At 47.3% G+C, this 16,936-nt stretch overlaps 1 protein-coding gene across 1 annotated transcript in view; it reads left to right on the top strand.

The window, feature by feature from the left end:
* The window catches only part of LOC134910168 (sulfotransferase 6B1-like), a 125,367-nt gene that overhangs the window by 37,147 nt on the left and 71,284 nt on the right, over nucleotides 1–16,936 (top strand). Inside the window, exon 3 of the mRNA XM_063917894.1 lies at nucleotides 10,006–10,092. Within this exon, the coding sequence (XP_063773964.1) occupies nucleotides 10,006–10,092 (87 nt within the window). The remainder of the gene's footprint in view (nucleotides 1–10,005; nucleotides 10,093–16,936) is intronic.

Below are 16,936 nucleotides of genomic sequence, written 5' to 3'. Positions count from 1 at the left end.
CTGAACAGTGATAAAGTACCAAACAATTCGCTCCTGTCATTTTTCAAACAAAGCATGTAACATGGCAGTTAGGAGCTGATTGGTTGGTACTTAATCACTGTGCAATTTATCACTCTCCAAGGCTTGATAAATCTGGGTCTGACTCCTTTTGTCTGTGCAATACAATTACAGTATTATGTGACTCTTTTATAGCTGTAGCGTCATCACCTCACTTGTTCGTCCCTTATCGCCTGTGGTAAAAAGATATTGACAATATTAGTTCTTAATGTGCTGCGACCAATAGCAACATGTCACCATTAACTCACTGGGTTTCTGCACTCTTTCTTTGTATTGCCTTCCTTTGTAAAGTGCCAATGGCTATTTTCAATATTTCTTGCCTTTAATTCATTTTCTTTTATTTATTTTTTCTTTTATTATTTATACTAACATAGGAGTAAAGTTGCACACAATTAAGTTGTTCCATCTAAACTTTTCAGATAAATCTCTTGCTTCGGGTATAGGGCTGGTGTATGTGCTTCCTGAGGATTTCAACTAAAAAAAAATGAAGTGGATGCATTTCCAGATTAAGGGGTCTATTTACTAAGCCTTGGATGGAGATAAAGTACCAGCCAACCAGCTCCTAGCTGTCATTTTTCAAACACAAGCTGTGACATGGCAGTTAGGAAGTGATTGGCTGGTACTTTATCTCCATCCACTTAATCTCCATCCAAGGCTTAGTAAATAGACCCTTAATTCCTTGCATGCAATACAAGTGGTGGGCCCCCTACTCTGCACGGCGCAGTAGTCTCCGGTATTGTGCACAGGTCTCCGGAAACATGGCGCTCACCATGTTCCAGAGACCAATTTGACTACTGTGCATGTGCTTCGGCTATTTTGGCTGCAAGTTTCGCTGCGACTGCAGCGCCCGATGCTGGACTCCAGAAGGTAAGTATTAAAATATGAGTGCAGTGTGGGCGCCCCTTGGACCCAGGGGCCAGTGTGCACAGCAGACATTGCACCCATTATAGAAACGCCAATGTATACAAGGCAGTCAATAACTACTGTACACATTAATACAAACATTGGCCCTCATTCCGAGTTGATCGGTCGCAAGGCGAATTTAGCAGAGTTACACACGCTAAGCCTACGCCTACTGGGAGTGTATCTTAGCTTCTTAAAATTGCGACCGATGTATTCGCAATATTGCGATTACAAACTACTTTGCAGTTTCTGAGTAACTTCAACCTTACTCTGCCTGTGCGATCAGTTCAGTGCTTGTCGTTCCTGGTTTGACGTCACAAACACACCCAGCGTTCGCTCAGACACTCCCCCGTTTCTCCAGCCACTCCTGCGTTTTTTCCGGAAACGGTAGCGTTTTTATCCACACGCACATAAAACGCCGTGTTTCCGCTCAGTAACACCCATTTCCTGTCAATCACATTACGATCGCCGGAGCGATGAAAAAGCCGTGAGTAAAAATACTATCTTCATTGTAAAATTACTTGTCGCAGTGCGAATATTGCGCATGCGTACTAAGCGGATTTTCATTGCGATGCGATGAAAAATACCGACCGATCAACTCGGAATGAGGGCCATAGTTTCTTTAAATTATGAAGCAAGAGCTGCCTGTACTCCAGTTGATGAGTTCAGAACCGCAAATGGAAAAAATACTTTTTAAGGCGAGTAATAGATGTTCAGGTAAGGAAAGCAAGCTTACACGAGGGAAGGGGTACTTGCTCGTAAAATCTTATAATGTATAGGGGAATGGCTGTCAGACATACAGTAGGTAATGCAGGTCTGTGAGACAATGAGTGGAGACAGAAAGGATGGGTTAAGAGCAGAGCTGGTAGGTTTTGATAGACAAATCAGTTATAAGCACCCATTTAAAGCTTTGGAGAGAGGCGGAGAGTCTAGTATGCAGACAGCGCGAGTCCCAGTGGTAGGGAGCAGCACAGGAGAAATCCTGGATGTAGGAATGAAGAAAAAGTGATTTGGGAAAAATAGGCTATGGTCACTGGCAGAGCAAAGTGGGTGTGTTTATAGGGTGGAGGACTGTGAGAGCTATAGCAAGGAGAGGATGGGGGGGCACACATCGCATTGGTACTAATCACATACCGTACAGTATGTACTAACATATGTAACTAGTATCGTAGAGCACAGCTCTCCCAATTAGATCTACCATTTGTGATCAGCGCCACTCACTGGTGTATGACTCGGTAGTCCCTCTGTGCATGTGCAGAGTTACACTGGGGGTGCTGGGAGGGATCTGATTCGGGTAAAAAAATATATATATATTCTGCGAAAAGAAGCCCATAGGCTTCTATAGGGTAATGCTAGCGTTGCCATTAACCCCGAAATCGGGGGCTTAGTACATATAGAAATATAATTTAAAACTAGAGATGAGCGGATTCGGTTTTACTCGGTTCTCAAAACCGACCCTTATTGGCTATCCAAAACACGTGACATCCGTGAGCCAATTAGATGCCGTTTTGAGAACCGAGTAAAACCGAACCCGCTCATCTCTAATTAAAACCCCACTGCATTTTTCCTTTAGTACATCCCACCCTCGTGAGTGTGAGAAGTTTTATTAAGCTCTGAAGGGGAATAGGACCCAGTGAATGGCATGAAGGAGAAAGGCAGAAACCGGAGAAGCGAAGTGGCATTTAGGATGGATTGGAGTAGAGAGGTGGGAATTGGGAAGGCTAGATATAGGAAACTTACAGTAGTGTGTTTGAATTATGACTAGTGAGTGCATGGGGATCTTATTTGCACCCAGGGTGAGAGGGTCTTAACTTGAAAGTATCATGAAGGTTTCTCTAACGTCCTAGTGGATGCTGGGGACTCCGAAAGGACCATGGGGAATAGCGGCTCCGCAGGAGACTGGGCACAAAAGTAAAAGCTTTAGGACTAGCTGGTGTGCACTGGCTCCTCCCCCTATGACCCTCCTCCAAGCCTCAGTTAGATTTTTGTGCCCGAACGAGAAGGGTGAAATCTAGGTGGCTCTCCTGAGCTGCTTAGAGTAAAAGTTTAAAGTAGGTTTTTTATTTTCAGTGAGACCTGCTGGCAACAGGCTCACTGCACCGAGGGACTAAGGGGAGAAGAAGCGAACTCGCCTGCGTGCAGAGTAGATTGGGCTTCTTAGGCTACTGGACATTGGCTCCAGAGGGACGATCACAGGCCCAGCCATGGATGGGGTCCCAGAGCCGCGCCGCCGGCCCCCTTACAGAGCCAGAAGACTGAAGAGGTCCGGAAAATCGGCGGCAGAAGACGTCCTGTCTTCAATAAGGTAGCGCACAGCACCGCAGCTGTGCGCCATTGCTCTCAGCACACTTCACACTCCGGTCACTGAGGGTGCAGGGCGCTGGGGGGGGGCGCCCTGAGACGCAATAAAAACACCTTTTTTGGCAAAAAATACATCACATATAGCTCCTGGGCTATATGGATGCATTTAACCCCTGCCACTTTTTTCCATAAAAAAGCGGGAGAAAGGCCGCCGAGAAGGGGGCGGAGCCTATCTCCTCAGCACACTGGCGCCATTTTTTCCTCACCGCTCCGTTGGAGGAAGGCTCCCTGACTCTCCCCTGCAGTCCTGAACTACAGAAACAGGGTAAAACAAGAGAGGGGGGGCACTAATTTGGCAGATAAATATATACAGCAGCTATATCAGGGAAAAACACTTATATAAGGATATATATATATATATATATATATATATATATATATATATATATATATATATATATATATATAATATAGCGCTCTGGTGTGTGCTGGCAAACTCTCCCTCTGTCTCCCCAAAGGGCTAGTGGGGTCCTGTCCTCTGTCAGAGCATTCCCTGTGTGTGTGCTGTGTCGGTACGTTGTGTCGACATGTATGAGGAGGAAAATGGTGTGGAGGCGGAGCAATTGCCTGTGTTAGTGATGTCACCCCCTAGGGAGTCGACACCAGACTGGATGGTCTTATGGAAAGAATTACGTGATAGTGTCAGCACTTTACAAAAGACTGTTGACGACATGAGACAGCCGGCAAATCAGTTAATACCTGTACAGGCGTCTCAAACACCGTCAGGGGCTCTAAAACGCCCGTTACCTCAGGTCGATACAGACACTGACACGGACACTGACTCCAGTGTCGACTGTGAGGAAACAAACGTATTTTCCAGTAGGGCCACACGTTACATGATCACGGCAATGAAGGAGGTTTTGAACATTTCTGATACTACAAGTACCACAAGAAAGGGTATTATGTGGGGTGTGAAAACTACCCGTAGTTTTTCCTGAATCAGATGAATTAAATGAGGTGTGTGATGAAGCGTGGGTTTCCCCCGATAAAAAACTGCTAATTTCTAAAAATTATTGGCATTATACCCTTTCCCGCCAGAGGTTAGGGCACGTTGGGAAACACCCCCTAGGGTAGATAAGGCGCTCACACGCTTATCAAAACAAGTGGCGTTACCGTCTCCTGATACGGCCGCCCTCAAGGAACCAGCTGATAGGAAGCTGGAAAATATCCTAAAAAGTATATACACACATACTGGTATTATACTGCGACCAGCATTCGCCTCAGCCTGGATGTGCAGTGCTGGGGTGGCTTGGTCGGATTCCCTGACTGAAAATATTGATACCCTGGACAGGGACAATATATTATTGACTATAGAGCATTTAAAGGATGCATTTCTATATATGCGAGATGCACAGAGGGATATTTGCACTCTGGCATCAAGAGTAAGTGCGATGTCCATTTCTGCCAGAAGAGGGTTATGGACGCGACAGTGGTCAGGTGATGCGGATTCCAAACGGCATATGGAAGTATTGCCGTATAAAGGGGAGGAGTTATTTGGGGTCGGTCTATCGGACCTGGTGGCAACGGCTGGGAAATCCACCTTTTTACCCCAGGTCACCTCTCAGCAGAAAAAGATACCGTCTTTTCAGGCTCAGTCCTTTCGTCCTCATAAGGGCAAGCGGGCAAAAGGCCACTCATATTTGCCCCGGGGCAGAGGAAGGGGAAAAAGACTGCAGCAGACAGCCTCTTCCCACGAACAGAAGCCCTCCCCCGCTTCTGCCAAGTCCTCAGCATGACGCTGGGGCCTTACAAGCGGACTCAGGCACGGTGGGGGCCCATCTCAAGAATTTCAGCGTGCAGTGGGCTCACTCGCAAGTGGACCCCTGGATCCTGCAGGTAGTATCTCAGGGGTACAAATTGGAATTCGAGACGTCTCCCCCTCGCCGGTTCCTGAAGTCTGCTTTACCAACGTCTCCCCCCGACAGGGAGGCGGTATTGGAAGCCATTCACAAGCTGTATTCCCAGCAGGTGATAATCAAGGTACCCCTCCTACAACAGGGAAAGGGGTATTATTCCACGCTGTTTGTGGTACCGAAGCCGGACGGCTCGGTGAGACCCATTTTTAAATCTGAAATCCTTGAACACTTACATAAAAAGGTTCAAGTTCAAGATGGAGTCACTCAGAGCAGTGATAGCGTACCTGGAAGAAGGGGACTATATGGTGTCTCTGGACATCAAGGATGCTTACCTCCCATGTCCCAATTTGCCCTTCTCACCAAGGGTACCTCAGGTTTGTGGTACAGAACTGTCACTATCAGTTTCAGACGCTGCCGTTTGGATTGTCCACGGCACCCCGGGTCTTTACCAAGGTAATGGCCGAAATGATGATTCTTCTTCGAAGAAAAGGCGTCTTAATTATCCCTTACTTGGACGATCTCCTGATAAGGGCAAGGTCCAGAGAACAGTTAGAGGTCGGAGTAGCACTATCTCAAGTAGTACTACGACAGCACGGATGGATTCTAAATATTCCAAAATCGCAGCTGATTCCGACGACACGTCTGCTGTTCCTAGGGATGATTCTGGACACAGTACAGAAAAAGGTGTTTCTCCCGGAGGAGAAAGCCAGGGAGTTATCCGACCTAGTCAGGAACCTCCTAAGACCAGGCCAAGTGTCAATGCATCAATGCACAAGGGTCCTGGGAAAAATGGTGGCTTCTTACGAAGTGATTCCATTCGGCAGATTCCACGCAAGAACTTTTCAGTGGGATCTGCTGGACAAATGGTCCGGATCGCATCTTCAAATGCATCAGCGGATAACCCTGTCTCCAAGGACAAGGGTGTCTCTCCTGTGGTGGTTACAGAGTGCTCATCTCCTAGAGGGCCACAGATTCGGCATTCAGGATTGGGTCCTGGTGACCACGGATGCCAGCCTGAGAGGCTGGGGAGCAGTCACACAGGGAAAAAATTTCCAGGGCTTGTGGTCAAGCATGGAAACGTCACTTCACATAAATATCCTGGAACTAAGGGCCATTTACAATGCCCTAAGTCAGGCAAGGCCTCTGCTTCAGGGTCAGCCGGTGTTGATCCAGTCGGACAACATCACGGCAGTCGCCCACGTAAACAGACAGGGCGGCACAAGAAGCAGGAGGGCAATGACGGAAGTTGCAAGGATTCTTCGCTGGGCGGAAAATCATGTGATAGCACTGTCAGCAGTGTTCATTCCGGGAGTGGACAACTGGGAAGCAGACTTCCTCAGCAGACACGATCTTCACCCGGGGGAGTGGGGACTTCACCCAGAAGTCTTCCACATGATTGTGAACCGTTGGGGAAAAACCAAAGGTGGACATGATGGCGTCCCGCCTCAACAAAAAACTGGACAGATATTGCGCCAGGTCAAGGGACCCTCAGGCAATAGCTGTGGACGCTCTGGTAACACCGTGGGTGTACCAGTCAGTATATGTGTTCCCTCCTCTGCCTCTCATACCCAAGGTACTGAGAATCATAAGGAGAGGTGTAAAGACTATACTCGTGGCTCCGGATTGGCCAAGAAGGACTTGGTACCCGGAAATTCAAGAGATGCTCACGGAAGACCCGTGGCCTCTACTTCTAAGAAAGGACCTGCTCCAGCAGGGACCATGTCTGTTCCAAGACTTACCGCGGCTGCGTTTGACGGCATGGCGGTTGAACGCCGGATCCTGAAGGAAAAAGGCATTCCGGATGAAGTTATCCCTACCCTGATCAAAGCCAGGAAGGATGTAACTGTGCAACATTATCACCGTATTTGGCGTAAATATGTTGCGTGGTGTGAGGCCAGGAAGGCCCCTACAGAGGAATTTCAACTGGGTCGATTCCTGCATTTCCTGCAAACAGGACTGTCTATGGGCCTCAAATTAGGGTCCATTTAAGGTTCAGATTTCGGCCCTGTCAATATTCTTCCAAAAAGAACTAGCTTCAGTTCCTGAAGTTCAGACGTTTGTCAAGGGGGTACTGCATATACAGCCTCCTTTTGTGCCTCCAGTGGCACCTTGGGATCTCAATGTAGTTTTGGGATTCCTAAAATCACATTGGTTTGAACCACTCACCACTGTGGACTTAAAATATCTCACATGGAAAGTGGTAATTCTGTTAGCCCTGGCTTCAGCCAGGCGTGTATCAGAATTGGCGGCTTTATCCTATAAAAGCCCTTACCTGATTTTTCATACGGACAGGGCAGACTTGAGGACTCGTCCTCAATTTCTCCCTAAGGTGGTTTCAGCATTTCACTTAAACCAGCCTATTGTGGTGCCTGCGGCTACTAGGGACTTGGAGGATTCCAAGTTGCTGGACGTAGTCAGGGCCCTGAAAATATGTTTCCAGGACGGCTGGAGTCAGAAAATCTGACTCGCTGTTTATCCTGTATGCACCCAACAAGCTGGGTGCCCCTGCTTCTAAGCAGACGATTGCTCGTTGGATTTGTAGTACAATTCAGCTTGCACATTCTGTGGCAGGCCTGCCACAGCCAAAATCTGTAAAAGCCCATTCCACACGGAAAGTGGGCTCATCTTGGGTGGCTGCCCGAGGGGTCTCGGCTTTACAACTTTGCCGAGCAGCTACTTGGTCAGGGGCAAATACGTTTGCTAAATTCTACAAATTTGATACCCTGGCTGAGGAGGACCTGGAGTTCTCTCATTCGGTGCTGCAGAGTCATCTGCACTCTCCCGCCCGTTTGGGAGCTTTGGTATAATCCCCATGGTCCTTTCGGAGTCCCCAGCATCCACTAGGACGTTAGAGAAAATAAGAATTTACTTACCGATAATTCTATTTCTCATAGTCCGTAGTGGATGCTGGGCGCCCATCCCAAGTGCGGATTGTCTGCAATACTTGTACATAGTTATTTGTTACAAAAATCGGGTTATTGTTGTGAGCCATCTTTTCAGAGGCTCCTCTGTTATCATGCTGTTAACTGGGTTCAAATCACAAGTTGTACGGTGTGATTGGTGTGGCTGGTATGAGTCTTACCCGGGATTCAAAATCCTTCCTTATTGTGTACGCTCGTCCGGGCACAGTATCCTAACTGAGGCTTGGAGGAGGGGCATAGGGGGAGGAGCCAGTGCACACCAGCTAGTCCTAAAGCTTTTACTTTTGTGCCCAGTCTCCTGCGGAGCCGCTATTCCCCATGGTCCTTTCGGAGTCCCCAGCATCCACTACGGACTATGAGAAATAGAATTATCGGTAAGTAAATTCTTATTTTAAGTGATATGAATGTGGGGTTTGGAAGAGACAGAGGAGATGAGGAAAATTCCTAGGTTGCGGCCTTCTGGGACAGAATTGTGGGTGATGTTACCAATAGATAAGCTGGGTATACACCAGAGGTGTAACTATGATGGGTGCGGTGCACACGAGCCCCCATGTCCGGAGGGGCCCACACTGTACACACTGCACCCACATTTTCCCGGAGACCTGCACACTACCTAGTGCTCAGAGTAACTGCCACTGACTCTGCTTGCTAGAGAGTAGGGGGCCTGCATGGAGAGTGCACATGGGCCCCTTCCTCTCTTAAAACACCCCTGGTACACATTGAGCGATACATCAGCTGTTCAATTGAATGGCCAGTGGATCACGAGCCCATTGGCGGATGTGAACCCATGATATGTCTGAAAGTTGTCGTTCAGACATATTGCTTTGGCTCTGCAGCACAGCCAATGGCAGATAGATCTGCACATCTGGCTGTGTATACGGGTGTTTACATTTTAATGCCCGTCCAGTTATGACGTCGGGCATGACACATCGGACATACGTTTGGTAAGTGTGTATGCACTTACCAATCGTTAGGTCAACCGATCTATCGGCCAGGTGTGCACCCAGCTTTAGACACATTTAGAAAGTGCTGGGGAAATCCTAGAAAAAATAGCAGAAAGACTGGTGAGAAGAGAGGGGGGAAGAGGTCAGTTAAGGAGAGAGAGCTCTGAATATCGGCACCATGCTCTTAGATAACGTGCACACAGCAGTTTTTGCTTAGCACTTTTGTGAACGGACAATGATCTTTTAAGTATCCATCTTGCCTCTGTTTACCTGTCATACTCAGAAACCAGAGCGGGGATGGATCTAAAAACAGCAGTGTGCATGTGGCCAGAGTATATCTCCCTGGATGCTAAGGGGGTATGCAATTGGCACCAATCATTTCGCAGCTAGTTAATTTGCCTCCCTGAGTATTCAATTGCGGGCCGTTTTCGGCAGTTTTGAAGGAATTTTTGCCAATGCCTTATCACATTTATTTTTTGGCCTGCTATTGCATAGTGTGAATACCCATTCGCCCAAAAAATAGCGAAAAGCCCCTAAAACACTTCCTGTGTACAGCTTTCCTCCTGTGTACAGCTTTCCTTCTGCTGTCCTACCCTGTTCTCATTTCTGAACTGCTTAATTTACATGGTTCACATGCTGTTGCATGCTTTTATACAGTGACAAGGTCCCAAGTGTATTAAGCCTTAAAAAGTGATAGTGGAGAGTGCTAAAGTACCAGCCAACCAGCTTCCTAACTGCCATTTTTCAAACACATCCTGTTACATGGCAGTTAGGAAGCTGATTGGCTGGTACTTTATCACTCTCCACTTTATCACTCTTTCAGGCTTAATACATTTGGGCCAATGCCAATGAGCATTTGTTCTCTTCTGCAATAGGTCTAGCTTTTACTTTTCCAAATGCATTCTATTAGATAATTATGTACTTTGTTGGTCAAAAAGTTACAGTAATTTTTTTTTTCTTAAGCACCTGAAGAAACAACCATCACCGCGAGTCTTAGCATCACACATGACTTATGATAATATCCCAAAATCTTTTCTTGAAAAGACCAAGGTATAGTAACTGCTTTTCTATAACTAGTAATTCTTACATGTACAATTTTAGTATACTGTAAATCTGGATAATTACATGTGCAAAATAGAGGCAACCACACCTTTTTATGATGGCCGCCTTAATCTTTAATGACAAGGAAAATCAAATTTATGTTCTAAAAGGTTATTAATACAGTACTAACCTCTCTTACATTTCTATTTGTCTAAAAGATGCCAAAGAAAAGTAGTATTATAACATAGTCCATATAGTATAGGCTGTATCAAACATATTTAAATAATATAAATAAGTGGCAAAAAAATGTTTAAACACGCACCATAATAAATAAATACACAAACCTAATAGAACCAGTACTGCATTTTCTAAGCACACATTCTTCCACATCATGGTAAGGCTCCTGTCTCCTCTTCCTAGTAGCCATCTGGTCCATTGCACTGACTGAGGACTCTGATCCACACACAGCAAACTTGGTAGAAGAAGCTGCTATGACTGGGCATGTGCAGCAGCTCTGCTCTGTCCCTAAAACTGCATGATGTGGAGGCTGCTCTGGTAGTAGTATTATATACCATTGCTATTATTGTCATAATGTGAGCCACTTGCTAAGAGGAGAGGGGCATTGTCTACCATACATGCACAGGTCTCTGGTAACATGGCGTTCGCGCTTTGTTCCATGGGAAATTCATAATGTGCATGCACAAATCACCAGGAAATTGTCAATGTTCTGTGATTTCTGTATGTATTGCTGGCTGTCGTGGGACTTCAGATGGGTAAGTATATTTATATGGGGGTGTGGTGTGGCTCTCTCACCCCCTGGATCTGGGGCCCTATGGCCACTACACACCTTACACCCAATATAGCCTCCCACCAGATGTGCAGGAATGATCCTGATTGAATACAATAATTTGCATGCGTTTTCCTTGATATAAACATAAATGGAGTATTTGAAATTCCCAGCAAAAATCCACTCTATTCTAGAGACATGCCAAGATCGGCCACCAATTTCCCTTTAACCAAGCCTTTTGTCTTCATTCAAAGTTTTAAGAAGAGCATTTTATATTGTCAAGATGAGGCTCTTTGAAGAGTGACAAGAGGATAAGCTTTTTAGATGTGGCAACTGGTCTAATTGGTTAAACATTTACATCCTATTAGCATTTATATTAAAGTTAGACAAAGCTGCAAAGCAGAAGAAAACAGTGAGGTATAATGCCAAGAAGCAACTACTGACGCAGGTTCTTGGAACCCACTGAAGCAGAATGCTGTAAAGCAAAACTGTAGCAGGTACTGATCCTCTGAGTGAGATGTTGTACTGGCAATATGCTGACAGCACTTCCTTAGGGCACCCTAAGCGCTGACAGACTGGGCGATGCATGTGACTGAAGTTGTTGAGATCTGTTTAAACAGGACGGATTGTGTGATACAGTCCAAGATGACAGTGCCCATGATGCAGAACAGTGGGAGCTGCCGGGAGTGGACGCCAGCCATATTTACAGACACTAGTTTACAGACACTAGTTCACACACACACACACACGCGCGATAAGAGTTGCCAAAGGGGATATGTCACCTAAGCGAGGGGAAAAAAACGGGGGTGTGGAGGAAAGGGTGGACTTTTATGGGGGTGCACTCAAGCACGGGCGTCATCGGCACTATAAGAAACTGCAAGAAATACCAAAACATAGTAAATTAGACCTAGTACCAATGCAACTTATAAATAACTGACTGGTGATCTATTTCTAGGCACTGGACTGCAGAACCAAATAAGAGAAAACAATGTCACAACTTACTGGAAGTCCAAAAATTCAAACATGGTAAACCTTCATCCAAGGTGTTTCCAGTCCTCCAGGGCCTCAGCCAAAAGCAGTGGTTTTGAGTCAAAGGAACCTCATAACTTAGTGTTTTGGGACACTAGGCATACAGTAAAAGCAATGACTGTGGAGGTGCAAAATTAGAGAAAATAGAAAAACCCACATTCCTAGTCACTTTCCAAAGAAAGGTCTTCATTCTATAAGACTTGGAGCACCAGTGTTACTGAAAGCAATGTTGTCTAAGTGGATGCCACAATGTCTGATGCCATCCCTAAAAGCCTTACGCTTCTGTGTAGAAAATGGGGCAAGATCGGCAAAATAACTGAATTTAAATATCATTGAAGGTAAGAGCATGAAGATTCCTCACAGCCTGCATAACCTTCTCCTGGATATGATTGAAAAACATGCACATTTCTCTGACGTCCTAGTGGATGCTGGGAACTCCGTAAGGACCATGGGGAATAGCGGGCTCCGAAGGAGGCTGGGCACTCTAGAAAGATTTATGACTACCTGGTGTGCACTGGCTCCTCCCACTATGACCCTCCTCCAAGCCTCAGTTAGATTTTGTGCCCGGCCGAGGTTGGATGCACACTAGGGGCTCTCCTGAGCCCTTAGAAAGAAAGTATAGATTTAGGTTTTTTATTTTCAGTGAGACCTGCTGGCAACAGGCTCACTGCAGCGAGGGACTAAGGGGAGAAGAAGCGACCTCGCCTGCTTGCAGCCGGATTGGGCTTCTTAGGCTACTGGACACCATTAGCTCCAGAGGGATCGACCGCAGGCCCAGTCCTTGGTGTTCGGTCCCGGAGCCGCGCCGCCGTCCCCCTTACAGAGCCAGAAGCAAGAAGAGGTCCGGAAAATCGGCGGCAGAAGACATCAGTCTTCTCCAAGGTAGCGCACAGCACTGCAGCTGTGCGCCATTGCTCCTCACACACACTTCACACTCCGGTCACTGAGGGTGCAGGGCGCTGGGGGGGGGGGGGGCGCCCTGAGAAGCAATTATAACACCTTGGCTGGCAAAAATACCACAATATATAGCCCTAGAAGCTATATATGTGGAAAATACCCCTGCCAGAATCCAGAAAAAAGCGGGAGAATAGGCAGCGGAAAAGGGGCGGAGCTATCTCCTGCAGCACACTGGCGCCATTTCTCCTTCACAGATCCACTGGAAGGAAGCTCCCTGGCTCTCCCCTGCAGTCTACACTACAGAACAGGGTAAAAAAAAGAGAGGGGGGGCACTAAATTTAGGCGCTGTATAAATTATATAGAAAAAGCAGCTATAGGGGACATAACTCAGTTAGTCCCTGCATTATATAGCGCTCTGGTGTGTGCTGGCATACTCTCACTCTGTCCCCCCAAAGGGCTTTTGTGGGTCCTGTCCTCTGTTGGAGCATTCCTTGTGTGTGTGCGGTGTGTCGGTACGGCTGTGTCGACATGTTTGATGAGGATAATGATGTGGAGACGGAGCAGATGCCTTTTAGAAGGGATGTCACCCCCTGCGGGGCAGACACCTGAGTGGTTGAACTTATGGAAAGAAATGAGTGCACGTATAGACTCCTTACATAAGAAATTTGACGACATGCCTAATGTGGGACAGCCGACTTCTCAGCTCGTGCCTGTCCAGGCGTCGCACAGGTCATCAGGGGCTCTAAAAGGCCCACTACCTCAGACCGCAGACCCAGATGTCGACACTGATACTGACACCAGTGTCGACGACGATGAGTCTAATCTGATGCCCACTAAGGCCATTCACTGCATGATTGAGGCAATGAAAGAGGTGTTACACATTTCTGATATAAATACAGGTACCACTAAAAAGGGTATTATGTTTGGGGAGAAAAAACTACCCATAGTTTTTCCCCCATCAGATGAATTAAATGAAGTGTGTGAAGAAGCGTGGGCTTTCCCTGATAAAAAATTGGTAATTCCTAAGAAGGTACTAATGGCGTTCCCTTTCCCGCCAGAGGATAGGTCACGTTGGGAAACACCTCCTAGGGTGGATAAAGCACTCACACGTTTATCAAAAAAGATGGCACTACCGTCTCCGGATACGGCCGCCCTCAAGGAACCTGCTGATAGAAAGCAGGAGGCGATCCTGAAGTCTGTATATACACACTCAGGCATTATACTTAGGCCAGCTATTGCGTCAGCTTGGATGTGCAGTGCTGCCGCTGCGTGGTCAGATAAACTGTCAGAAAATATTGACACATTAGACAGAGACACGATCCTGTTAACCATAGACCATATAAAAGACTCAGTCTTATATATGAGAGATGCACAGAGGGAAATCTGCCGACTGGCATCTAAAGTTAGTGCATTGTCCATTTCTGCTAGGAGAGGCTTATGGACTCGCCAGTGGACAGGAGATGCAGATTCTAAAAGGCACATGGAAGTGTTGCCATATAAAGGTGAGGAATTATTTGGGGATGGTCTCTCGGACCTAGTTTCCACAGCAACGTCTGGGAAGTTAGCATTTTTACCCCATGTCCCCTCACAGCCTAAGAAGGCGCCGTTTTATCAGGTTCAGTCCTTTCGGACCCAGAAAAACAGGCGTGGAAAAGGCGGATCTTTTCTATCCAGAGGCAGAGGTAGGGGAAAAAGGCTGCAACAAACAGCAAGTTCCCAGGAGCAAAAGTCCTCCCCCGCTTCTTCTGCCAAGTCCGCCGCATGACGGTGGGGCTCCACAGGCGGAGCCTGGTACGGTGGGGGGCCGCCTCAAGAATTTCAGCGATCAGTGGGCTCGCTCACAGGTGGATCCCTGGATCCTTCAAATAGTATCTCAGGGGTACAAACTGGAATTCGAGGCGTCTCCACCCCACCGGTTCCTAAAATCTGCCTTGCCGATTGCTCCCTCAGACAGGGAGGCGGTGCTAGCGGCAATTCACAAGCTGTATTCCCAGCAGGTGATAATCAAGGTACCCCTACTTCAACAAGGCCGGGGTTACTATTCCACACTATTTGTGGTACCGAAACCGGACGGTTCGGTGAGACCCATTTTAAATTTGAAATCCTTGAACACATACATAAAGAAATTCAAGTTCAAGATGGAATCGCTCAGGGCGGTTATTGCGAGCCTGGAAGAGGGGGATTACATGGTATCCCTGGACATCAAGGATGCTTACTTGCATGTCCCCATTTACCATCCTCACCAGGAGTACCTCAGATTTGTGGTACAGGATTGCCATTACCAATTCCAGACGCTGCCGTTTGGACTGTCCACGGCACCGAGGGTATTTACCAAGGTGATGGCGGAAATGATGATACTCCTTCGAAAAAAGGGAGTTTTAATTATCCCGTACTTGGACGATCTCCTGATAAAAGCGAGGTCCAAGGAACAGTTGTTGGTGGGAGTAGCACTATCTCAGGAGGTGCTGCACCAGCACGGCTGGATTCTGAATATCCCAAAGTCACAGCTGGTTCCGACGACACGACTACTGTTCTTGGGGATGATTCTGGATACAGTCCAGAAAAAAGTGTTTCTCCCGGAGGAGAAAGCCAGGGAGTTGTCATCTCTAGTCAGAGACCTCCTGAAACCAAAACAGGTATCAGTGCATCGCTGCACGCGGGTCCTGGGAAAGATGGTGGCTTCTTACGAAGCAATTCCCTTCGGCAGGTTCCATGCCAGAATCTTTCAGTGGGACCTGTTGGACCAGTGGTCCGGATCGCATCTTCAGATGCATCGCTTGATAACCCTGTCTCCAAGAACCAGGGTGTCGCTACTGTGGTGGCTGCAGAGTGCCCATCTTCTAGAGGGCCGCAGGTTCGGCATACAGGACTGGGTCCTGGTGACCACGGATGCCAGCCTTCGAGGCTGGGGGGCAGTCACACAGGGAAGAAACTTCCAAGGACTATGGTCGAGTCAGGAGACTTCCCTTCACATAAATATTCTGGAACTAAGGGCCATCTACAATGCCCTAAGTCCAGCAAAATCCCTGCTCCTACACCAGTCGGTGCTGATCCAGTCAGACAACATCACGGCGGTCGCCCATGTAAATCGACAGGGCGGCACAAGAAGCAGGATGGCGATGGCGGAAGCCACAAGAATTCTCCGATGGGCGGAGAATCATGTACTAGCACTGTCAGCAGTGTTCATTCCGGGAGTGGACAACTGGGAAGCAGACTTCCTCAGCAGACACGACCTCCACCCGGGAGAGTGGGGACTTCATCCAGAAGTCTTCCAGATGCTGGTAAACCGTTGGGAAAAACCACAGGTGGACATGATGGCGTCCCGCCTCAACAAAAAGTTAAAAAGATATTGCGACAGGTCAAGGGACCCTCAGGCGATAGCTGTGGACGCTCTAGTGACACCGTGGGTGTACCAGTCGGTTTATGTGTTCCCTTCTCTGCCTCTCATACCAAAGGTATTGAGAATAATAAGAAAGCGAGGAGTAAACACAATTCTCGTGGTTCCGGATTGGCCAAGACTAGCGTGGTACCCGGAACTTTAAGAGATGCTCTCAGAGGACCCATGGCCTCTACCGCTCAGACAGGACCTGCTACAACAGGGGCCCTGTCTGTTCCAAGACTTACCGCGGCTGCGTTTGACGGCATGGCGGTTGAACACCGGATCCTAAAGGAAAAGGGTATTCCGGAAGAAGTAATTCCTACGCTTATTAAGGCCAGGAAAGATGTTACGGCAAAGCATTATCACCGCATATGGCGGAAATATGTTGCATGGTGCGAGGCCAAAAAGGCCCCAACAGAGGAATTTCAACTAGGTCGATTTCTGCATTTCCTGCAAGCAGGAGTGAATATGGGCCTAAAACTAGGCTCCATTAAAGTACAGATCTCGGCTCTGTCGATTTTTTTCTTTCAAAAAGAACTAGCTTCAGTACCTGAAGTTCAGACATTTGTGAAAGGAGTGCTGCATATTCAGCCCCCATTTGTGCCTCCTGTGGCACCTTGGGATCTCAACGTGATGTTGAGTTTCTTAAAATCACATTGGTTTGAGCCACTAAAAACCGTGGATCTGAAATATCTCACGTGGAAAGTGGTCATGTTATTGGCCTTGGCTTCAGCCAGGCGAGTGTCAGAATTGGCGGCTTT

This window comes from Pseudophryne corroboree, chromosome 4 (assembly GCF_028390025.1).
Source record: "Pseudophryne corroboree isolate aPseCor3 chromosome 4, aPseCor3.hap2, whole genome shotgun sequence".
Taxonomy (NCBI): Eukaryota; Metazoa; Chordata; class Amphibia; order Anura; family Myobatrachidae; genus Pseudophryne; species Pseudophryne corroboree.
The sequence above is the reverse complement of the archived record's forward strand: the minus strand, read 5'-3'. Positions and strand labels throughout refer to the sequence as shown.